The sequence below is a fragment of the Leishmania donovani genome, chromosome 32, assembly GCF_000227135.1.
Source record: "Leishmania donovani BPK282A1 complete genome, chromosome 32".
NCBI classification, from domain to species: domain Eukaryota; phylum Euglenozoa; class Kinetoplastea; order Trypanosomatida; family Trypanosomatidae; genus Leishmania; species Leishmania donovani.
The window spans coordinates 1,057,858-1,081,632 of record NC_018259.1 but is presented as its reverse complement, the minus strand read 5'-3'; the positions used below and the strand labels follow the sequence as shown (position 1 = coordinate 1,081,632).

The 23,775-nt window shown below is 60.4% G+C and overlaps 8 protein-coding genes across 8 annotated transcripts; all 8 read left to right on the top strand.

Annotated features, from left to right (window-relative positions):
- Positions 1-82: 82 nt before the first annotated feature.
- LDBPK_322870 (hypothetical protein, conserved) lies at positions 83-3,202 on the top strand (the record flags this gene model as incomplete). The annotated part of the gene is made up of 1 exon (XM_003863652.1): positions 83-3,202. One exon carries the CDS (start codon positions 83-85, stop codon positions 3,200-3,202), a length of 3,120 nt encoding a protein of 1,039 aa, XP_003863700.1.
- Positions 3,203-4,007: 805 nt separating this feature from the next.
- Positions 4,008-4,457, top strand: LDBPK_322860 (hypothetical protein, conserved; the record flags this gene model as incomplete). The annotated part of the gene is made up of 1 exon (XM_003863651.1): positions 4,008-4,457. The coding sequence occupies one exon, from the start codon at positions 4,008-4,010 to the stop codon at positions 4,455-4,457; it is 450 nt and encodes a 149-aa protein (XP_003863699.1).
- A 956-nt stretch (positions 4,458-5,413) lies between these two features.
- On the top strand, positions 5,414-5,818 carry LDBPK_322850 (ribosomal protein L27, putative; the record flags this gene model as incomplete). The annotated part of the gene is made up of 1 exon (XM_003863650.1): positions 5,414-5,818. One exon carries the CDS (start codon positions 5,414-5,416, stop codon positions 5,816-5,818), a length of 405 nt encoding a protein of 134 aa, XP_003863698.1.
- Positions 5,819-7,422: 1,604 nt separating this feature from the next.
- LDBPK_322840 (hypothetical protein, conserved) lies at positions 7,423-10,809 on the top strand (the record flags this gene model as incomplete). Its single annotated transcript, XM_003863649.1, has 1 exon — positions 7,423-10,809. One exon carries the CDS (start codon positions 7,423-7,425, stop codon positions 10,807-10,809), a length of 3,387 nt encoding a protein of 1,128 aa, XP_003863697.1.
- A 921-nt stretch (positions 10,810-11,730) lies between these two features.
- LDBPK_322830 (ribosomal protein L27, putative) lies at positions 11,731-12,135 on the top strand (the record flags this gene model as incomplete). Its single annotated transcript, XM_003863648.1, has 1 exon — positions 11,731-12,135. The coding sequence occupies one exon, from the start codon at positions 11,731-11,733 to the stop codon at positions 12,133-12,135; it is 405 nt and encodes a 134-aa protein (XP_003863696.1).
- A 1,427-nt stretch (positions 12,136-13,562) lies between these two features.
- On the top strand, positions 13,563-14,717 carry LDBPK_322820 (hypothetical protein, conserved; the record flags this gene model as incomplete). The annotated part of the gene is made up of 1 exon (XM_003863647.1): positions 13,563-14,717. The coding sequence occupies one exon, from the start codon at positions 13,563-13,565 to the stop codon at positions 14,715-14,717; it is 1,155 nt and encodes a 384-aa protein (XP_003863695.1).
- A 2,672-nt stretch (positions 14,718-17,389) lies between these two features.
- Positions 17,390-19,762, top strand: LDBPK_322810 (hypothetical protein, conserved; the record flags this gene model as incomplete). The annotated part of the gene is made up of 1 exon (XM_003863646.1): positions 17,390-19,762. One exon carries the CDS (start codon positions 17,390-17,392, stop codon positions 19,760-19,762), a length of 2,373 nt encoding a protein of 790 aa, XP_003863694.1.
- A 1,187-nt stretch (positions 19,763-20,949) lies between these two features.
- LDBPK_322800 (amino acid transporter, putative) lies at positions 20,950-22,410 on the top strand (the record flags this gene model as incomplete). Its single annotated transcript, XM_003863645.1, has 1 exon — positions 20,950-22,410. One exon carries the CDS (start codon positions 20,950-20,952, stop codon positions 22,408-22,410), a length of 1,461 nt encoding a protein of 486 aa, XP_003863693.1.
- Positions 22,411-23,775: the final 1,365 nt, after the last annotated feature.

The window sequence follows — 23,775 nt, the reverse complement described above, 5'->3', positions numbered from 1 at the left end:
TCTGTCTCGCCACCTGTCTTCCATCCTCGCCGCGTGTATCCCTTCCCGCACTCGGCCTTCGCTGTGCGTGCTCTTCTAGAAGATGAGTCGAGCAGATAAGCAGCAGCACCAGGAGCACGTGGTCGGCACCTCCCGTGACACGAGCGTCCGTCTGTTCGCCTTCGCCAACACCCGCCCCGGCTACCAGATTGTGTTTGCCCCAGAAGAGCCGCTCATTATTCTCAAGTCGAAGAATTCAGCGACTCCGCAGCACCCGTGCCTTCAGTGGGAGCCACTGAGCACGCTGGTATTCCAGGCTCGCCCCAACACCACGCACGCCGTCTACGTAGTCGACACCACCAGTCTTAGCAGTGCCGCCACGTATGATCAGGAGGAACACGTCAACGGCGCCGCTGTTGGGCCGCTGCTGAAGCGGCTCAGCAACGCCATCACGCGACTGAACCCACACAACGCCACCATGGTGGCGGCCGGGGTGTCGGGACACCTCGCGATGAAGTACGTGCTTGTGGGCGAGAAGACGCTGGGCCACCGTGATCGACTCGTGCAGCGACTCGTGCTCTTGTGCCCCACCTCACTGAGCGCCCTCACCGCCATGACGAACGCCGTGATCAAACGCCCCGCCGTCGACGGTTATCAGCTTCCAGAGGTAATCGTGCTGCTAAAGGAGCAGACAGAGGTTCCTGGGTGGTCTGCATGGCTGACGGCGCTGAAGGACGTGCATCACCGCATCTCATCCTTTCGCGTCACCACAGACTTGGGGCCGTCCCTTTTCGCGGCCATCGCGCGCGAGGCGGGGCTTGCGGCGGCGGACGGCACGGCGGTCGATGTGCAGCAGCGCTACGCGGCACCGCGCGTGTATCGACTGGACTTCGTGCTGAGCAAGCAGACAAAGAGCGTGGAGCAGCTGCCACGGCTGAGCCCGCTCGACACACTCGGCTACGACGACGCCGCCGAGGACGATGAGGATGAGGGGCACGGCCGCCACCACGCGCACCACCACGGCCACAGCCACGGGGACGGTGCGCGCCATCACCACCACCGTCACGACCACGACGCGGATGAGGCCGACTACGAAGACGCCAGCAGCAGCGACGAGGAAAGTGAATTCGAGGAGGGCGCGGATGACGCCGATGCTGGTCATTCCGCAGGTGCCGTCGAGTCCTCCTGTGGATGCGGCAGCGAAGGCTGCGGCGGTGGCCACGAGCACGGCGCAAAGGCGGCAGTGAGCGACAGCGCTGGCAGTATGCTGGTGAGCGGTCTTCACGGCCTCGCCAACTGGTGTGATCCGGTGCGCGTCATCGTGGAGGGCCGTGTGCTAGACATAGGGACCGGCTTGGTCGGCACGACGGACGGTTGCGTGGAGGTGACGAACTTGCCGGCGATGGTCGCAGCGGACTCAACACTCGCCGCGTGGCACGCGCGAGCCGCATCAACTGACCGGCAAGCGAAGCAGCGGAGGCCACCTGCAGTAGCGGTCGCCGGTGTGCTGAGTCGTGACAAGGAGGGCCGCACAACGCTGCGCGCCGAGGAGGCGCGGCCGCTCACCAAGGCGGAGGTGCTGCACTCCATGACGGCTGGCAGCTCCATCGAGGAGATTCCGGTTCACTATAACACTTCTCGCATTGCACACGGTTACGGTGTGCTGCTGATTCGCGGCCGAAAATGTGTGCTGGTGCGCAACGTGGGAGATGCGATGGCCGCACGCATGCGTATTCCTTTTGCGCCTCACAGCCGCACCGAGGAGTCGTGCGTGGACTGCGCCGTGCGTGCCCTCTGCGACGCCTGCGAGGTGAGCAGCGATAACTTTTTCTTGCCCAGCTATCTTCCGCCGGTCGTCTACTACCCCACAGCGGCCACGGCCAACGCGGACCACGTCGGACCACGGTGTGTGACCATCTACACTGCCTTGGCGATCAGCCCCTCTCCACGCGGCGCCGCCAGCGATGCCATCGAGGACGCGCCAGAGCCCGAGGAGCCGTACGACTGGGTGAGCTTTAGCCGCGCACTGGCGCTGGTGGAGACGGATGCAGAGCGTGAGGCGCTGCAGGAGGCACAACGCCATCTGGAGCGGGCGCACAAGGCTGGGCTGTACACTCCCGTCAGGGGGTGCGGCCTCTTTGGCGAGGATGTGAAACCACATAGCGGCGCCGCCGTCGGTGCTGCTCTGTCCAAGGCGACTCTGACTGGCATTCCATCCCGAGCCGGACAGCGTCTCAAGACGCTGGCTGGTATCGAGTTTTACGTGATTGTATGCCCTGGTAGTGCGGCGGCTGAGCTGACACCGCTGCTTACTCAGGCGCTGCACGCGAGCTGCTCACTCGTGTGCGGCGAAGATACGGCCACCTCATCTATCGAGGACATCGCCGCAGAAGCTCAGTGGCGCGGCGAGCGACACGTCTTGCTGTTGCTGGGCGGGAACGATGACGCTGAGGCTTTCTGCGAAGCACACCTGGTCTATCTGACAGAGAAGCGGCAGGCGACGGCGCAGGTGTTCACGATGTTGCTGCCGCAAGCGGCGACGTTGATCACCGAGCTCGGCAGCGGGGCGCTTGCCTCCGAGGTGGAGGCGCGACTGGACTCTCTTCTCTCCGCCGTGCGCGTCTCGGATGCTCTCATCACGATGGTGCCACCGAAGGAGCTTTCCCGCGGCGAGCAGGCTGTCCTGCAGGTCTGCTGCAAAGCAAACCCTGACCTCATGCTCTTCTACGGCTGGGAGGCGCGCCATCCCTTTACCGTGTGCGACCAAACGCCGTCGGAGAGCGGCAGCGCCATCGACGCCGGCGCCGCGCCGGTCCTAAAGGAGATGAAGGTTCGCACACCCGCCGGCGTGCCTGTTGCCCCTGCCGCCCTTGCCTTTCTCACCCACACAGGAGCGCTGAACTGCTTCTATGCGTCGGGGGAGTGTCGCCTGCTGTTTGCGCAAGGCGACGTGTGGATACCCACCCGCGGCTCGACGCAGGGCTTTGTGCACCTGGACGTTGTGTCGCACTGCCTGGCCGTGGAGCCGGGCAACGAGTGGGCGAGTGAGAGCGACGCAGACCGCACGAGTGAGCTGACGCTGCTTGTGTGGTGCGCCAATGACGCTGCAGCGGGCACGGCTGCCGTGCATGCGGCTACGCTCGAGAAGCAGCTGCAGTGGAGTGAGGCGAGGGACGGCTCTGACTGGCTGCTGGCGTATGATCCCCTGCCCCAGTGGGACTAGCGCATGAGAGCATGCCACATGGCGCCACCGCCTGCTTGTCCGGTGTAGATGTGCCTGCATGTGCAAAGTACGTGGACGCGCGGACGCCTTCTCCCTCCACCTACTCTCGAGTTATAGCAAAGAGCAGCCCGGGGCAGAGGCTGGCTGGCGCTATTCACTTTCGACGGCGAGGCAACCGCAACGCCTGCAGCGCGCTCTCTATGGCATCTTCTTTCTTCTTCCTTACACCACTCTCGGGTAACGTGACGTTAATGGCGGGGTTGGTGCTCCCCACCACCCCTGAGGCACTAAAACAGAAAAGGCGGATATAAAAAAAAAGGATATACGTGGCCAAGGCGGCACACGCAGGCGAACATCGTATCGCAAGGGTGCGCATCGACGAAACGCTGATGTCGCCACTCTCGTGTGTGTATATGTGTGTGTAAAACGTTCTGCCAATCGGATGGCGGTGCACTGAGGACTCCCTGTCTTCCCCTTCACCAAAGCCACCCGTGCGTCTGCGGAAGGAGGAGGGGATAGTGTGTGTGTATGTGGACGATGCTCCCCCCCCCCACACACACACACACACGCACACAAACACACCTCTCACCTCCTGTTCACTGTTCCGCTGTTGGACGTTCATATCAGCGATGGACACCCGCACGTGTCCCTTATTCTTCTCCCTCGTTGTCTTGTCTACTTTGTTGTTATCTTACACGTCGGGCTTGACGAGCTGATGACTGGCTGTCGAGGTGAGGAATAGCAGCAGCAGTCGTCTCAGGTGTAGCAGTGCTTATCACCAGCGTCGCGACGACCACTGGCAGCCATGGTGGTGCATCTGTTGTGGATCATCAACCAGTCCGGTCAACTCATCACCAAGACGGCCTTCACGAGCCCTGATAACATCGGCGAACTTGGGGCCAACCCGGATATGCAGTTGACCTTGTCCAGCGTCCTCTTCTCAACCTGTGGCATGTCGCAGCAACTGACGCCGAACGCCGACCCACTCGACAGCGCCTGCATGACCCTGGTCGAGTGCGAGGAGCACAACATCCACGTCTACGAGACCCCGACCTCGGTGAAGTTTGTGCTCTTCTCCGACAACCGAACGATGGAGTGCACGAATTTGTTCAAGGAGCTCCACGCCCTGTACGCGGAGTTTGCGACCAAGAACCCCTTTCATACCGTGGACGATGCCGGCATTGGCCAGCCCATTCGCATCCCCGCGTTCACCGAAGCCATCAGGACAACGGTGGCCAAGTACCAGCGCATGTGAGAAGGCAGCCTCACGCCACCAGCGCATGATGCCTTGCTTGTGTGTGCGTGTGTGATGCCGAAGAGGGATGCAGAGCAGCGATAGGTTGGCCCGATGTGGACAGGTCTTGCTTTCCCTCTCCCAGCGCAGAACAAAAATGCGTGCGCATGTCTGCCGGGCCGGTACTCCCGACCAACAGAGCTGGCCGTGAGCCGTTCTTGCGTGCCCTTCTTGTCGCTACTACGTCTTGGACGTGCTACTGCTTGACGTGCGCCCATTTTTTCTTTTGACTTTCGGTCTTCGCCGCGTGCATTCGTAGTTGGAGTGGGGCTGAGGTCAGGCTGCCCGCACTCTTGTATGCCTTGGTATGTGTACCTTCGTGACGGCGTGCCCTTGCGTGGCTGCTTTCGGCACAGCAGATATCTGTTTCCGCAACGAATCACAGGATAGGCAAGGAAACCTACAGTCGGCTCTTGCGCTGGAGGATTTAGGGTACGCGTGTGAAGCGAGTACGTGTCTTTGATATTCGACGCATCTGCACGGTCAAGGGGAAGCAGCAAAGTCTCACTGACGTCGCTCCCTCATCTCCTTTAGGCCTGCGCTGTTCTCTGACGAACGCCTTGCGTCTTGCACCGCATATTCGTCTTCCCTTTCGCCGCCTTTGGGCTGTGAGGCGTCTTCTCTCGCCTCTCCTTCGTCACGGTGCCCTCTTCACCGTCTGTCTCTCTGCCTCACGTCCGACATCTCTCTCGATACTTTTCGTTGTCTCACTGTGTGTGCGCTGGTGTGCCTTTCGGTCACCTCCCCCTCTCTCTCGCACACCGACACTCACTCTTTGACACACACGCGCACACGCCGCACGCGCTGGCAACGGCGCCGCTGTGTGGCCACTCGCTTCCCTTCGCGCTTGCCCTGCGTGGCACCCCTTTGACTCTCCCTCTTCAGCATTTTGCCTCGTACTTCCACTTCCGCACGAGATGACGAAGTTCCTGAAGCCCGGTAAGGTGGTCATCGTGACGGCTGGCCGCTACGCCGGCCACAAGGCGGTGATCGTGCAGAACTCTGACATCGCGACGAAGGAGCGCCCGTACGGCCGCGCGCTGCTTGCGGGCATCAAGAAGTACCCGAAGAAGGTCGTGCGCGGGATGAGCAAGCAGACTATCGCGCGCCGCTCGCAGGTGGGCGTGTTCCTGCGCGTTGTGAACCACAAGCACTTCCTGCCCACCCGCTACAACGTGGACATGTCGAAGGAGCTGCGCGGCAAGATCAACGTGTCTGACGCGTCGAAGCGCTCGCGCTCGAAGAGGCTGGTGAGGCACGTGTTCCAGGCGCGCTACAACGCCGGCAGCAGCATGTGGTTCTTCCAGCGCCTGCGCTTCTAAGCAGCGGAGGCACGGAGCAGTCTGAGAGGGGCTTCTCGGGCGGGCGCGGCGGACGGCCGATCTGGAGGCTGGAGAGCGCCGAAGGGGTGCACGGCCGCCTTCTCTGTCCCTTCCGACCCATCTGTGCAAAGCCGCTAACGCCCCGCCGCCTCCGGGCATTCGAATGGGCGCTCTCGTGCACGCCAGACTTCCTCCTGGACGTGCCCTCCCACTCGGCTCGTCGTACACGCATCCGCGTCCGCCTGTTTCATCGATGTGTTCTGTTGCCCTCTTTTGCGCTCAGCGTGATATGCGCCTGCGTGCGTCTATCCCGCTCCTGGCGTGCATGTGCGGCTGCTCTCGCGCCGTAGCGCCAGGCGGCGCCGGGAGCCTCGGCGGAGAAATACACACCCAGGCTTGCGTGAGGTGAAAAACAAAACAGAAGGAAGGAAAGGCGGTTGCCAGCGCGCCATGACATGCGGGCTTGATGTGCGACTGGGGCGTGGTGTAGTGGCAGCGGAGGATACTGCGCGGAAGACGGTCTTTTCGCCACATGCGTGCGCGTGGAATTCCGAGTGCATCGACCGGCGACGGAGAAGGACAGAGGAAGGGGAAAGCGAGTCAACGCACGCGCACACGCGCTCTTTCAGAAGGGGGGAGGAGCGAGGGATGGCAGCTCGAGAAAAGGAGAAGGAGTGGGAGAGGCGCCTACGTGATGAGCTGCAAAGGCGTGGCATCTGCGGTGCACCTCCAGAGCAGTGGTGCTGACCTTCGTCATCAAGAGGGTTCCTAGAGCTGCTCACATGTATCTTTCCTCCTCGCTCTCTGCTTCTTAGCGAAGCGCCGCGTTACCTTCTCTCTCTCTGTGTGTGCGTGCGTTCACTGACTCCTTTCGTTGTCCTACTTTGACGTTGCCGCTCACGCATGTGCGTGCCGGTGCCGGTGCGCCTGCACGCACCTGCGCGTCTCTCTCTTTCCTTTTCGTTTGGTCGTTTCTTCTTTTCGAGCTTCAAAACAACGTAAAAGGTCAAACATGAACGCAGGACGGAAAGCCTGCAAGGCGATCATGAGAGCGGTCAGCCAGGGAGGAGCCTGGATTCGGGTCACCCCCACACCCCCACCTTCTCCCTCCGGACAGAGCAACGACTGCGCCTCTCCCGCCAGCGTCCCGTCTTTTACCCGGCCAGGTGGTACACACCTCCGCGTGGTGCAACTTGCGTGGCTAGCGCGTATGTGAGTATGTTTGTGGGAAGTGATGGCGTGAAGGCATCCGTCGGTTTGCCCCTTGGTCCCACAAGAGGGCACTGACTGGTCTGCTGCTTCTGGTGGATCGGCAGCACTGTGGCAGCTCTTCACAGGGTCTACCGTCGCCAGTATTCGTGTTAGCTCTGCGAGGAGGTGGGCCTTGGCACACTCGCAACACAGCTTTATGGCTTACTCTGTGTAGGCGCTTCTCCTCTGACCCTCTCTCTAGGGGCGTGCTTGCTCACCACTGTCCACTCATCTACTAATTTCTGCTTCGCACTCGCCCCGTCTCTGTAATGAAGCGCGGCACCTTCTTTTTTGCCCCCCCCCCCCTCGTGTGCGTGTAACACAGTAGAACGTAGTACCGACGCGCCACTGCCATGCAGGCACAGGTGCAGTTGCGACGGCTTCTCCGCCGCGCGTGCACACCGGGGGTGCTGTCGAGTAATCAGGCCGGTATGGCGGTTCACGCTCTTCGTCAGCTCGACTTGCTCTACGTGTCCTCGAGCTCACCAGCGCTTAACGCTCTCCCTATAGTGAGGCAACTGTGCGGCGGCGCTGATGCACGCTCGCAGGCAAACATGCTGCACGCGCTGGCTGCTGCTGTCAGTGAGACCTGTGACTTTCGCACCGTGTTGAACGCGGATCTGCAAAGCACTGTGCAGTGTGTGCAGGCGGAGCTGGTGGAAGTGGCCGACTCGCTCACCGCCACGGAAACTGTGTTGGTCATGGAGGCGCTGCTGAAGTTGAGACCCTACGTCGGCTGTGACGCCTGCGCGCCGCTCGTGAATTCGCGACTGTTAGAGGAGGTTCGGGAGCGGACGATGGCGCTGGCGAGCGTCGTCGAGCGGCCTGTGGACCTGCTTGGTGTGACGCGGGTCATTGTCGAAGCCGCCTCCTCGACCTCGGCTGCCGCGGGGGATGCACCCCATGGCGGTAGGCCGAGCGTGAGCAGCTTTGAATGGGCATCTTTTTCGCTGGAGCATGTTTTGCGCGTGGTGCAGGCTCGTCTCAGCACCTTCAGCAAGCAGGAGCTCATCTCGCTGGTCGATGTGCTGACGGTGCGGCGACGGCCGGCTTCAAGTGACGGCGCTACCTCCTCTTCACCATCCTCATCCTCTGTGCCATCGATACCGTTCCACTGTGAGAAAAGCCGCGGCGCGGCTACTTCGACGGGGAAGGATGCTGAGACGGCAGCCGACACGCCACCGGAGGCGGCCGATGGGGCCATGCTGCTGGACGCCAGCCGTCCTCTTATTCCGGATCTACTTGCATGCGCACTCACCACCGTACCATCACTGTCCGTCTCGCAGCTGTGCGCGTGGCTCACGCGTCTGACGACGCTTCGACTCACAGACAACGCACTTCTTCTGGCCGTTTTGCAGGGCTTGGGGAATGCCGATGTTCAGCACTTCACGGTGCCTCAGCTGGCCAGTGGCGCCAGCGCGCTCGCAGATCTTCTGTCGCTGACTTCGGTGCGAGGTCAATCGTGGGTGCATGCTGGGCTGTGTCTGCGCCTTTACGCACGACTACTGCACCGCCTCTCTTCAGTTCTCTACGATGCCGGTCGCAACGACCCCGCTGTCGTGCATCACGCACAGACACGTTTGCTGCCGCTACTCGGCACGATTCCCGAGGCGGCGCTGGATGAATACATCGACAACGACATGCCAAAAAGCGCAGGGCACGTTGACGGGGGTTCCGGGGAAAAGTCGAAACCGGCGGCGCCAGCCACCGCGGTGCGGGCACACGTTCTCAACTTGTGCACCACGCTTGCAAACGCCATCGAGAAGTCCGCGTCGGTGTTGCTCCGCTTCATGGCAGAGCTGTCCTCGCGCGAGCAAGCGAGCGTTGCCGCTGCTGTCTTCTACTGGCGTGTCTACACGCCCTGCGCCACCGACGTGCCCGGCGCGTTGACAGTGGCAGCGGCATCGCAGCCTTTCATCGCCTTTGATGCAGACGGTCAAGCTACCCTCAAGTCCAGGGATGTGCTGCAGCGCTGCTCTCCGCTGACGCTGGCCGACACGGCGCGCAAGCACCGCGCCTTGTGTGGGCTGATTATGACCTGCAGCGCCGGCTTCACGGCAAGGGATTGCGTGCATGTGCTCAACGAACTCGTCGTGGCACACTATACCGATCAAGCTCTGCAGATGCGTCACCAACAAGAGCAGCAGGAGCAGTGCGGTCTCTGTTCTTCGGCGGCGGATTTGAGCAGTGCGCCAGAGACGCAACCTAGGCTGCGTGAGTCTGTTGCGCGCGCAGTCGCTGAGGAGCGGCGAGTCCTCATGAAACTGCTCAATGAGCAGCTGCAAGGGCCGCTGCAGGGCACTCTCGGGGAGGTGCACACATCCCAGCTCGTCCGCTACTTGTCTTCTCTGTCGAGGATGGGTGTGGGTGCCAAGGCACCCTACATCACAGTGATGGACCACCTGAAGGGCCGCGCTCTGTCGAGCTTCGAGCAGGTGAGTGTGATGGTGGTGGTGGCCCGCCATCACGTCAAGTCCCGCCACGTTGTGCACGGCGTCGTTCGCGCTCTGCCGGAGCTTGGCACGGCGCTGAGTTCTGCCGCGAAGGTGACGTTGCTGAAGAGCCTCGGGCAAGTGAACGGCCAGCGATTTGTCAAGGCGCCGTGCGACGGGACTCTGGTGCCCGGGAAGTTTTTTCCCACGATGGAGGAGCTCACGCGCCTCACGCTTCTGCAGCTGGTGTTCTGCTTCAACGGCCTCATCGAACTACGCCAGTACGAGAATCCAGCGGTGCAGGCGGTGCTGGCAGAGATTGGCAAGCGGCTGTGCACCCCGCCGCTGCGGCCAAGCGACTCCTTCCGCTCCATCAACTCCGCAACGTCTCTGGCGGAGTTTCTCGCGTCCCTCTGCCGCTTTGGGGGCCCTGCAGACGGGGTCTCGACAACTCTACTGCTGGAGACGATGCGGGCACTGGAGCAGCGGCTTGCCACGTCACGCTCTCTCTTCGTTGACCTCGCCCGGCTGAACTGGTACTGGCCATGTGTGAAGGAGTACTTTCACCTGTCTTCGGTGCTGTGGACCGGCTCCGCGTCATCGACGCAGGATACGCAACGGGGTACAGTAACGCCAGGCGCTGGGCAGTGGGCTTTCACGGTGAAGGAGTGGACTCATCTGACGAGAGCGTTTGCGCAGCTGATCGAAACCGCCGGTGCGCGTGTCGCCGAGCGGCTACAGGACATTGCCCGGTCGCCGAGCCTGCGGCCAAACACCTTCTTGTGGGGTCAAATGGTGTGCGGGCTGCGGTTCAGCGGAATGCCGCCGCGTGGAAGTGCAGAGGAAGAGCGTCTGGTGGCAAACCTGGAGCAGACGAGGATGCTGCCGCTGCTCGGAAACCCACAGCAGCTGCTCGACATCACCGTGCTCGCTCTCCACTTCGCCGCGGAAGGACGAGAGGCAGAGGCGGTGCCGGCGCTACGGTTCGTTCAGAAGAAGATGGATGCGATGCGGGTACAGGACTGCCTGCAGGTGTGGTGGTACACGTCGCAACTGTTGTCAGCGCCCACGGCATCGGCCGCCGCTACGCCATTGGGCAAGGTGACGTCACCGCCACGGAACGGCGAGAGGAAGGTGCAGGTAACGGGCACAAAATCCTCCGTCGAAACGATACCGCTGTCGGAGAGAGCTCGTCTTGTGCTGCAGGAGGTGCGCGATACTGCAAAGGACCAGGTCCTCCACGAGGAAAAGGCGACCATGCAGAAGCTCAGCACTATGGAGAAGCGGCTGCTGAAGTCTTTGCAGTGAGCGCACGGCACACTCGTGTGCACGCGAAGGCTCGCATGGTTGCATTGGCGCACGCGTGTGCGCCTGCGTGGGACTGGCGCACTGCGAGACGAGCACCCCTCCCTTCCCCCTCCCCCTGCTCACGTGGGACACAAGCTACACGAACAGCTACTCACCCATCGCCACACACACATGCACACACGCGCCCGCAGGCACTCCACCAAGTGCGTCCTCTCTTGTTTTCGTTCGGCCGCATCTTCGGCCACCGTCGCACGCGTGCTGCTCTTCACGCAACCGCGACCACAGCAGCGATGCAACCGAGCGAAAAGACGCGCAGCACGAAGTTGTGGGCCCGGCTTGAAGAAGAGCGCATGGAAATCGACGGAGAAGATGACTGCGAGAGGAGAGGAGAAGAGGGGCGGGACAGGCGAAAGCTCTTGTCGGCTCCGCTCTTTGATGAGGGGGTGACTCGCGGCCCATGCGCGCCCAAGGAGGCTTGCATGCTGGACCGCCCAGCTCCCCGCGACAAGCCACCGCTCGCTGGCCTCCTCTGTGTGCGAGCGAACCCCATCTTGTCTACCGACGCCACTTAAACGCCCTCCTGCGTCTCGGTCTGTCTCGGTGTGCCTGCCGACACGCACGTGCCGCCTCGCTTTGCGAAGCTCTCACACTTTCTCTGCTCTCCTTGCGCTTCACGTTGTCTCTCGCCCGCCTTGCCCACCACCTTCCGTGCTCCTCCCCGCTTGCCCGTATGTGTGCCGCCGCTGGGCATACCTCCACCCATTCGATGACCTACACATAAACCTAAACACGCACGTACATACCAACGTCGCGGTGCAGAAAGTTGTTTCTGTCAAGTCGCCCCCTCATCCTCTTTCACGGCTCCCGTCAAGTGCAGCCTCCACGTCTCCAACTGGCACGCACAACTTGCAAGTCGACGAGATGACGAAGTTCCTGAAGCCCGGTAAGGTGGTCATCGTGACGGCTGGCCGCTACGCCGGCCACAAGGCGGTGATCGTGCAGAACTCTGACATCGCGACGAAGGAGCGCCCGTACGGCCGCGCGCTGCTTGCGGGCATCAAGAAGTACCCGAAGAAGGTCGTGCGCGGGATGAGCAAGCAGACGATCGCGCGCCGCTCGCAGGTGGGCGTGTTCCTGCGCGTTGTGAACCACAAGCACTTCCTGCCCACCCGCTACAACGTGGACATGTCGAAGGAGCTGCGCGGCAAGATCAACGTGTCTGACGCGTCGAAGCGCTCGCGCTCGAAGAGGCTGGTGAGGCACGTGTTCCAGGCGCGCTACAACGCCGGCAGCAGCATGTGGTTCTTCCAGCGCCTGCGCTTCTAAGCAGCAAGCGCTGCGTTCACCCACTGGAGGCCGCCGTCGCAGCAGAAGTGGGTACGTAGCTGCACAGGGATGGGTCAGGGAGGGGGTCTGACGTCGGTTTCTCTTACTGTCCCCACCTCATCCTCTCCTGACTCCCCCGCTTCTTTCGCAGCCGTCGCTCTGCACCCCATCTGCGCGCGTGAGCGTGGCTGCAGCGGCATGCGCGGCGAGACAGGCGTTGCAACTTTAGCCTTTTTTCCTCTTCTTTTGCTGATTGCCTCCGTCTTTCACTCACCCTCGCAGGGAGGACACGTGGCGGTCGATCTTTTCTGTGTTGCGTGGGGTCATTTTCTTTAGCCTTCCAAACGACTTGCCTACTCGGCAGACGAGCATGCGACGCAGGCGTCGCAACCAAACGCAGAGGAGGCGATGATAAAGGCCGAGTGGACGGCAAGGCGGAGCAGGACGCGCCTATCAGCGAGCGGCACGGATGCGTATAATGCTTGCTTGCTTTGCCCCCTCCCCTTCCCTCTTCCCTATGTGACACTCGGAGGTGGCTGTCGCCACAGCCCCCTCCCCCTCCTTTACTTCTCGCTCACTCCTCTCGCTACACTGCGAGCTTTCTGGCCGGCCGGAGTCCTCGATGCCCGTGCACGTTTATGTTTTCCGTATCGCTCCACCTCCTCCGTTGTACTCTTCGCTCTCGAATGACTGCATACGCGCACCTACTCCTTCTTTGGTCGTTGTTCATCTCTTCGACATCGTGACGAGTGCCGTCCTCCACACTACGCTATCCGTGCGCTCCAGGAGCCACGCCAGAGAGAAGTGCACGCACGTGTGACAGGGAGGCCGCGTACTTCGAGCAATAGTATTAGTGAACAACAACGAAAAGAAGGATTCCACATCTTTCCGCATTTCTCCAACGCGCTTGACCTGCTGCGCCCGCACATGGAAAACGGGAAGCACACACACACACACACACACGTTCATGTACATGCATATGCGTACACGCAGTACGCCCATCTGTGCACTTTGGGATCTCGTCAGTGCTGAACACCTTAGCAACTAATCTTCTCTGCGGGCACTCGCAAGCACACACGTGTTCTTTTTTCTTCCGTTGGCCAACGTATCGCTTTTCTTTTATATTGTTGGTGCCGCGCCGCGTTTGGTGGGGAACCTGACAGCTCCCCCCTTCCCCTTCTCCGAACCCGCAGGTGAAACAGAGCACGGGCACGCGCGTATACCTCGTAGAACGTCGAGTGTGAAGAGCCACCTTGGACTTTTCTCTCTTCGTGTGTGTGCGCCATTCCTTGCTCTCTATCTGTCGGTGCTGCATCTCAATACGCACATCTTGTTTCAGCTGCTTCCCGCCCCTCTGCTAACCCTCGCCACAACCACACACACACACACACTCTTATACAGTCCGCTTTCGGCCCTGTCTATCAGCCATGCCAGAGCCACTCGTACCGATGAGCGGCACGACCGCGGACAAGTTCTTGAGCAAGCAGGTGTACAAGAACAACCGAATCGCCCAGAACATGTTCTCGAGTGCCACGCGCAAGGACAAAAAGATTATGCTGCCCCAGACGCTGCTGAAAGGCCTCACCATCCAGAAGCTATGGGACAACGTGTTTCAGGACAACACCGAGTTTTTGAGAAAGTACCACGACAGGCGCAATGAGTCGAAACTCGAGATCGGCCCGTGGGACTACGCAGTCGACCACGGCAGCGGCTCGCGCTTCGTGTCGCTCGTCGCCATTGTCGAGGTGCCGCGTGCTGGTACGCCGACGCCACTGAACCAGGCGCACCGTTTCGCCTACATCAACACACCAGAGGGAAAGCTGATGCTTGTGTACCAGATATCGTCGCAGACGCCTGAAGTGCCGGCCGGCGGCTCCTTCCGCACCGAGGCGTACTTCGAGATCACCGCCGATAGCGCCGACAGCGACTGCTCCATCGCCATTTGGGGCAACTGCCGTAAAATGAGTATGTCCTTTTCCGCGATCCAATACATAGCGACGCCGCGTGCCATCAAAGAGATGACATCAGCGTATCGGCAAATGGTGAATATGATTAGTGAGGAGTTTTGCGGTGGCGCGGTGGCGCCGGCCGAGAACGGCGGTGGCGACGCTGAGGGCGCCGAGGCCAATGGTAACGCCGGCGACGGCGGTGTCGGCGGTGGCGATGGCGGCGGCCTTGGCTCTGTCTTCCATGGCACGTTGCTTGTACTGGCGGTGCTGGTGACGCTGCTTGTCTTCAATAGCACTCGCACGATGGCGCGCACCTCTCATGTGGCCATGACGATGCTGAGCCAGGATCGCGCCATGTGGGAAGGCTCCCGCGCTGGCGGCCGCGGACCCGCTCCCGCGAGTACGGGTGGATGGATGTGCGAAGAAAAGGCGCTACTGACGGCGGCGAGGGAGGCGCAAATTCAGACGATGCGATATCGCTGGATGGAGCAGCAGGCGGAGATCGAACACCTGCAGCGGACCGTCTCGCTTCTGAAGTGGATGGCTTATGTGCAGGTGGCTGCCGTGGTTGTGGCGCTGAGCGGGTTTGGCTACTTGCTGAAGCGCCATTTAGACTTAACTCCAGAAGCTTAGTGGGACCGCTGAGTCGCATATGGTGCCGTTTTTTTTTTTGTTGCTTCCCTCTTGCCTCCTCTCGCGTGAGGGGTGCCGGTGGAGAAGAGGTGTGAGCGACGAGGATATCGTAGATTGAATGAGGACGTAGCTGCTGTGCTTGCCTGTTTGTGTTTTCGCTTGCAAGCGACTCGCGGCGCTGAATCAGCGAAGCGCTGCGCCGCTGCAGACGCCGTCTTGGGGCCTCCCCTCCTCCTTTCTCTCTTTCGTGCTGGACTCCTTCATTCCACGGCTTTCCTCATTTATCTGTGTCGTTTTCCTTTTCCTTTTCCATCCACCGGTATTCTGCCACCTCGCCGGGCACACAGGGTGCATATGCCCTCCTCTTCACACTGAGGTCATTCATCGACACACACACGCACAGAGAAACACAGGCGCACATGCAGCGGGCGGTGCGCCTGCATGCATACTCAGGCGCATCTTCCTCGTTCGTCTCTTTTTTGTGCCGCCTCTCGGGGACTTTGGCAAGCTATGGAGTGCCGCTGTCAGCTCTCTCTCTCTCTGTGCTGTTTTTCGCTCCTTGTCGTCATGTCATGAACGCGGTGTGCTCTTGAGCGCCACGGCCTACACTAATTTCTACCACCACCGTCGTTGTCTCTGTCACGCCAGTCTCTCTCTTCTTTGCGTACGCCAGAAATGTCTGTGCATCTATGGGCGGTGCTCGTCTCTGGGCGCGTGTGCGTGCGCGAGCGTGTATGCCACGCGCAGCAAGGTGAAGGCACCAGTCGGCTGTCAACGGGCTCTTTCACATCTCCCTCATCTTATTTTTTCGCTTTCTGAGGCCACTTCTACTTCATTTCGCCCCGCTCGCTTTCTTTATCGCGCGCGTACACACACACACACACACACACACACAGACACACACACCGACTGTTGGCGTGTGTTTGTGTGCACAGCTCTCCTTGCTCCCCCCCTTCCCTCGTCGTTGTCTTTGGCCGGGGCTCTCCAGTTTTTTCTCCGTCGGGGTTGCAGACGAACCGCAACATGAACGCAAAGGAAACAAAGAAGTGCGCAGCACATCACCTGTTTTTCATTCTCGGGCACAGCGGGGCGGCGGCGGCGGTCACACTACTACCCCTTGTGTCCTGTATCGTAGTACTCGTTCACTGCACCCCTCGAATGAGATAATGACGGGTGGTGAGAGCAGCACTGCGCTCACTCGCTTTCTCCTCTTATCCCCGGTCTTTGTGTCTCGGAGCGCGAGAGGGAGCTCTTCCAATGCGATGCATGTCGCGAAGTCGATCGCTGCGCGCCCGAAAAGGTGGGCTTGTATTGAGCTGCCCATAAGTGACAACGAGGTCGTGTGCCCCCTTCTCTTCTCGTGGTGTATCTCCGCGGCATGCACTCTGTCCCGCCACTTCCGTACTCTGCTTGGCTGTTTCCCTGCTTCTCTCTCTCTGTGTGCGCCTCTTTTCTCTCCTATCTCACTCTTTCTCTCTCCCCGCCTGCGCGTACGGAGCGGGGGATGACCAATCAGATGTCCACACGCTCCCTCACCCCAATCAAGGGCGTGCATCATACATATGTGCAACCAATATGCTGTGACCTCCTATGATCTCTGTCGATGGTGCGCGTGATGCGCGTCTTTTAGGCGGGTTTTTGCGAATTCGATTTCTAATCCTTCACTGCCTCAATTCTTTCGTAGGCTTTCACATCGTGTGAGCGAAGGTTTGCTGATCGAAGAGAGTTTTCGCTGTCTGTACCTGTGCGCGCGCCCATGGCTGTGACGCCATGCGCTAGAAAGTTGCCCCCCCCCCCCGCCCTTCATGTGTTTCCAACGGCGAAGAAGTGTGCCGAATCGGAGTCGGCTAATTCTCCGCGTCAGTGGTGTGGTCTGCGTGTGCTGTGCGCCGCCGCTCATGCTACGGAGCAGAAGTGTGTGTGTGTGTGCAGAGGACTATGCTGGGCTGCGTTCGATCATCGATGCGGCCTTCTCTCTCCCCTTGCCGCTCGCCGCATCATCTGCAGCTTCAGGCAAACCGAGTCTATCTTGAGGCACGCGTACACGCAACTCATCGCGCCGTGTGACTAGACGCGAGGCTCCCCCTCGTTGGGTGACCGCCACTGCAGCGCTTGTCATTATGCGGGCGCTTCCCGAGCCATCAAGGGGTGCAAAGAGTCGAGGGAACAGTCTGTGCGGGTTGCGGAGGACAGCACAGGCTTTTTCTCGTACCCCTTCCCTCCGCGCGCTCTGGCCGTTGCACCTCGAACGTGCATCTCTCTCCCTCTCCGTAGCAGTGCCAGGCGCAAGCGGCGTGCACATGCGTTGCTCGTCCCCTTCTACGTCTCTCCTTTCTCGACTCTCTTTCCCCGCTCGCTCGAACCATGGTGCACGCTCTCTGCCGAACCTGACGTTGCGCTGGATATAAGTGCCCACGCACAGGCCCACGCATCCACACAAGTGGGCCGGAGACCTCGGATAGCGGCAGAGGCGCACATTGTTCTCTTGCTGCTTTTTTTTTTTGGTGCACCCTTGCGTGCTTCTCATGCTGCGTCGCCGCTCTACTGCGTTGGCGGCGAGGAAGCTGCCCAATCCGGGCAGCTCGCTTCTCAACCCTCGCAGCTATCGCGCCAAGCTGCGCCGTGCTGCAGCCATGGGGGCGCAGCAAGAGGCGCACTTTGAACAGCAAGCCATGCTTGCAGAGCTCGGTGGGCCCGGCAGGACAGGGGCCGCATCACCGCCCCTGTCCTCCTCTTCGCGTACGGCGAAGAGTCGCAAACAGCGCCGCAAGCATCATGTACAGCAAGTGGTTGGCAAGGACGTCGCCGAGCGCGCCAAGTCGATGACAGATGCGGAGTGGGAGAGTGTACCTATGGCGGACAAGCATGCATTCACTAAGTACATGAGCAAGCTCTTGCGCGAGCACCCGACGGAGGCGACAGAGCAGCAGCGGCGTCGCTACTTTGAAACGACCATGGCTGACCCGCGCGACCTCGATCCGAGTCGCACCGTGCGAGACGAGTTCGAGCGACTGAAGATGGGGCTGCCCGTGCAGCTCAAAGACCCACAGCGTTCACTTGGCGTCTCGCAGGCCATATTCGAGGCCGGTGACGCAAGCCTGTTTGACCCTGACAAGGTGGACGCACTGGAAGATGCAATGGTGCAGATTAAGCAGGTGTTTACGGACTACGTGCGACAGCGCCGCGAGGGCGTGAGCACGGAAACGGCCCGCCGCAAGCTGGCGAACATGCTGGCAGACTTGAACGTCGAGACGCAGCGACATCTGAGCCACATGTTCAAGTACGCGGAGGAGAGGGTTCGGCAGGAGGCGCGCGAGGAGCGGAAGCGGCAGCTGAGCGAGCTGCAGCGGCTGCGGCGACTTGTATCGTCGCCAACACGGCATCGCACTTCTCCGTCGTCCGAGCCATCTGCTCCGACCCCCTCCACCGGTGCGTCGGTACCGGAAGGCGGCGCGTGCCCTTCCACGTCGTGCTCAGCAGTGGATGCAGGCCTAGGCGCCGGCCATGACACCTTCTCTCCGTCTCCTGCAGCTCTTGCCAAGACGAAGAAGCGCGCCGCCTTGAGCCGGTCACTGGGCAAGGCTCTCGGCTTGGAGCTCAGCGTCGTGGAGAGCCTCATCACGGAGCTGGAGGCGCAGGAGAAGTTCATGCAGTTCTGTGAGGTGTTTGCTCGCCTCACCGTCTCCCAGGGGTTCCGCCACGGCCCCGAGGACGAGCGCCTCGACGCATACACGGAGAGCCTTAGGCGGCTGTACTCCGTAGACGCGAATAAGCTCAGCACACTTGACGTTGTGCAGTACCTCGCCGCCAAGGAGGAGGCGCACCCAGTGGACTGGGCAAAGCGGTGGTACGAGCGCCTTGTCCGCATCCCGCTCGAGCACACGACGGAGTACAAGCGACTGGAGGCGATCCGCGACGGCGACACGGCGGCGCTGGAGCTGCAAGCCCGGGTCGCGCGCGAGGCGGACGCGCCGGTGTCCGCAGGCCACGAAGCCGCCATGCAGGCCGAGCGGGCGGCTGCCGGTGGGCGCACGCAGCAGGCGGTGCGCCTGGTAGAGAAGATGTTCATGCGCCCAGACGACCCACGGCTGAAGAGTTTACACGAGCGGAGACTGCGGTACATCGCCTATTTGCAGATGGAGCGGCAGATCGCGCAGGCACGTGAGAACGCGAAGATTTTCGAGGGTGTCGAAGCGACAGCAGAAGCGGCGGAGTGCCGAAAACTCTACGCGCAGCTCATGGAGCGTAAGCAGCGGCTCGCCGCGCTCGGCGACTCTGTCAACTCCTCAGCAGCTTCCACCACCGAGGCTGGCGGCACCGAATCGATGGGCGGCTCTGCCGCTGCGACCTCCGGTGATGTCGCTACCGCAGTCGCCGCGACTGCCGGCAACGCGAACGTGTTTGAGCAAGACGCTGAGGCTGCCGCATTGTTCGAGCAAATTGGCCGCATCACCCAATCAGTCATCCGTACCTACAGCCGAGAGACACGCCGACGTAGCAAGGCCGCCGCCAAGGCTGAAGTATTCACGCGTGTGATGCAGCAGGTTGGCCTCACGAACGCGGACGGCAGCCGTGCCGGCCGCGCCGAGGAGCTTCAGCGGCTGCTGCAGGCGAAGAAGGACAAGGTGGCGCAGCGTCTGCTGAATGTACTAGAGGCGGACGTGAAGTCCGACTTGGAGTGGCTGGATGCCATGGACGAGGCTGAGCGGCCACCGCTTCTGCCCATCCCAGAAGGCATGTCCTACGTCTCTGCCGCGGATGTGCAGGCCTGGAAGGAGGTCCGGGATGCTGACAAGGCCCTTTCTGCCGACCCGTTTCGCAAGAACAAGAAGCGGTTTCAGCCACAGCTTTTTGGGCAGCAGTGGCAACTGCCTGATAAGCCGCTTCTGTTTTGGGGCACCGGAACACGGGCGGTGCAGCAGGCGCTGGAACACGCCGCTGACGATGCAGAGCGGCGCCGTCGTGGTGAGCCGCTGGCGCCGCCGTACCCCTGCCCAGAGAATCCGTGGGGCTGGAGACTCGTCAAGGACGTCCTCGATGATTAAACAACCCCAGGGCCCTCGTGAGGAGGTGGTGCGCCCTCCTGCCTGCACGTGTGTGCCTGGGTGTCTTCTTCACATGTCTGCCTGCACTCATGCTGTACCCGCGCATACGCACACGCGTGCGCTCATTCCGCGTCCGCGTTCCTCTGCGCGGCGCTTTGGATGCATCTGTGCTCTGTTGTGTGCATGCCTGCCCCCCCCCCCCCCGAGGATGTTTTCTTCCTTTCCTCATAATCGCTCCCCTCTATCACACTAACGCCAAACACCCATCAACAAGCAACTGCGTCGTCGTATTTCGTCTTTTTCTTATGGGAGAGCAGTGCGTCTCATACTCGCCCCCCGAGTGCTCGCACGAATTCGACGTTCTTACCTCATCCCCTCTTGCGAGAAACCACCGTGGACGGATGGCTTTCGCGTGCCTTCGTCTGTCGTTGTGCAGCGGCGCATGCGAGGATGCCGATTCCTCGTTATTACTGTTTTTTTTTTCTTGTGTGGACGCGACGGTGATCATACGCTTACGCGCTCTTCTCGCTGCCTCGCCATCGACTATTTCGGGGGCGAGGATGGATGCCAGAGGTACACGTCTGCTCCACCGGTGGCTCTCTCTCGCGTGTGCCACCCATATCTTTTTTCGATCTCTTTCTCTCTCGTCCTCATCCGCCCCTCCTCACGCGGCCACATGGCACCGCCGCTGCTGCGGTGCTGCGGCCCCATATTCCTTTCTTCCCTCTCCCACTCGCGCCCTCCCACGTCGATGCGTAGCCTCCTCTTAAGAGTTTTAATCAGTAACAAAAAAAAGGACAGAACAGAGTGCACACGCACGTACACGACCCCTTCCCCCCTCCCCCCAGCTCGCTCCCGCACGACAGCTTGAAAGCAAAGACAAGAGGCGCACACGCACTCGCTCTTTGCTCACGTCAACAGAGGCAAAGGCAGGCTCGACGATATCGCACACGGTCAGCCGCGTACGCCCGTCTGCGCCCTGCTCAGCCGTTCTCGCCCTCGCAAGCTGCAACAGCACCACGCCCTCTGAGGAGCAGCCCTCTTCGCACAATCGGGTCAACTGGGCACTTGTTTGCGTGAAGGGTACCCCGTCCTGTTCGCCGACCTCGTCGAACGACACCATCTCCCCAACAACACCCCCAGTGTTTGCTGTTGACGAAAGAACCCCGCTGCTGTACAAGGCAATCATGAGCGGCGCTAACCACCACAACCACTCCAGCGACAGCGACGACCGCTCCGCCCCGCTGCCCGAGGAGCTCGCCACCCACTACCCCTACACCGAGGCGAGCGGCAATGTCCTTGCCGCAGACAGCGCTGCTGTCACAAAGATGAAGGGCACCGCGGGCGAGTCCTACTCCTCGTCCAGCGTCGATGGACTGGCCGTGCCGCAAGCCAACTCCACTGGCGTGCGCGGGGCCATCGAGAGGGTCTACTCCATCATCCCCCATGGTGGGCTGGTCGCCAACATCTACAATCTGGCAAGCGCCACCCTCGGTGCCGGAATTGTCTCTGTGCCGTCCGGCTTTCACCAGTCTGGTATGGTGGTGTCCGTTGTGCTGCTCGCCGTTGTGTGTGCGTGCACCATTTACTCCATTCGCTTGCTGGGCCAGGCGAAGCTGAAGACGGGTCTGCGGTCGTATGAGGAGATGGCGCGCGGCATGCTGGGTCGCGGCTGGGACTACTTTGCTGCGTTCCTCATGCTAATGTTCTGTTGGGGCACGTGCGTCGGGTACGTCATTTCAGTCGGCGACTTGCTGTCGCCGATGCTGGATGGCCCCAACACGAACGCGTTCTTTAAGACGGACAATGGCCACCGCATCCTCATTGGACTGATCTGGTTCGTTGGCATGTTCACGTTGTCGCTGCCGAAGGAGATCAACTCGCTACGCTACGCGTCGGTGATCGGCGTGTCTTTTGTCGTCTTCTTCGTCATTTGCGTGATCGTTCACTCCGCCCGCAACGGCCTCAAGAACGGCATCCGCAAGGACATCGTGCTCGCCAACAACGGCATGCCGGCCGTCAACGGTCTCACGCTGTTCATTTTCGCATTCATCTGCCAAGTGAACGTGTTTGAGATTTTCGACGAAATGCAGAAGCCCACGCTCGGCCGCATGACGCGCGACGCGACGATCAGTATGCTCGTCGTGGCGTTGCTGAACTTCTTTTCCGGCTTCTTCGGCTACTGCGATTTTGGCGCGGAGGTGGACGGCTCGATTCTGCTGCTGTACCGCCCGCTTGAGGATCCGCTCTTCATGATTTCGTACATTGGTATTTGCATCAAGCTGTGCGTCGGCTTCGCCATCTGCATTCAGCCCTCGCGCGATGCCATCTACTACTGTCTGGGGATGGGCAAGACGTCTGATGTGAAGGACTGGCTGAACTGGATCGTCAGTGGCTTCCTTGCCCTTGCCGCGCTCATCTGCGGTCTCTTCATCCCCAGCATCAACATTGTCTTCTCCCTGCTCGGCGGTATCTGCGGTGGCTTTCTCGGCTTCATGTTTCCGGCGTACTTTTTCATCTACTCGGGTGGCTTCACGCTCAAGAAGGTCGGCATCCTGAACTACCTTGGCTGCATCGTGCTGATCGTTGGTGGCGTGGTCGCCGTCGTCTTCGGCACTGCTGTCGCCATCTTCAGCGAGATCCCTTGATTGGACGGACGCGAGTGCGTTCAGGAGGTAAGAGCAGCGGTACCCTTACGCGACATGAGGCCGCTCTCGAGGCGTGCCTCCGCGTGTGGCGGAGTACGTGCCAACTTTGCCGATACCCTTGTGGTGGTGGCGCGGCGGTCGACTTCGGCGCCTTTCCTGGTTAACGTGGTCTGCCGCCCTTCCCCCTCCCTCTTTCTTTCTGTCTCTCTCTCTCCCTGTCTCTGTCTATACCTGTGTGTGTATCCCCTCTTCAACACGCGTGTCTTCTCTGTTCTCTCCGTCCCCTCACCCCCCTTCTTTTATCTTTTGTTTTTTTATTGTTTCCCCGCCTGCCGCCAAGCAAAACCATTTTCTCCTCTTGTTGTAAAACCAAAGATCGCGCGATGCGAACCAAACCAACAACAACAAAAAATTTTTGTTGTGCGTGTTTGAAAAATAAGTAAGCGCCAACTAAACGCGAACTTCTTCCTTTTTTTTTGTTGCCCCCTCCCTCACCCCCTTTTTTCCTTTTCTTCTCTCTTTCTCTTCCACCCGATCAAGGTGTTTTGTATGTTGTGTTTGGGTGCATGCGTGTGCGTGTGCGTGTGCGTGTGCGTAGGTACGCGTTGATGGCGAGAAAGTTCTTTGCCCGCTGCCCGCTGCCCGGTGCCCGGTGCTCTCTCTTTCTCTTTGTGGTGCCGCGTCCTTTCCCTTTTTTTTTTGTTTTCTGTGCTCGTCCCTGTCCCCGTATGCGCTCACGGAGGCAAAAATGGCCGACTTGTTTTCATCTTTGCTGACGACCTTTACTTCTCGGCCTTCTCGCTTTTACTGGACACATGTAAGGACGCAGGAGCAGTCTTTGACGGGAGAGCAACCAGCGAAAGAAAATGGAAGCGAGGAGGGCATTCATCTACGACACGCGTACATATGCCGAGTCTCTCTCTCTTTCCTGAAGCACACACACACACACACACACACACACACACACACAGACACACAGACGCGCGTATACGCCAAACTGTATTGTTGTGCGTTTACGTTTTCTTTTTTTTTTGCGTTGATTTCTTTTCATTTGTTCTTGTAAACACCTGAGTGCAGAACCTGTGAAAGCCCTTTTCCCCTTTCTCACCATCGGCGACTGTCTTAGTCTTCCCCCTTCTTTCCCGCGTTCTTGCTTCTAAGCGCGCATTTCCATGATGGTTATGAGATTAGGCTTGTGTGTGTGCGTGTGTCCTGGACTGACCGCTCACCACTGTCACCACCGCCCTTGTGTCTTACCCGTCCCGCATCTCGCTCCCTCTCTCTCTTCGAATTCTCGCTCGCTTCTGTGTGGCTTCCTTTTCGTCTGATTCTCTTTATCGCGGAGGACGAAGCGGGACGAGAGCG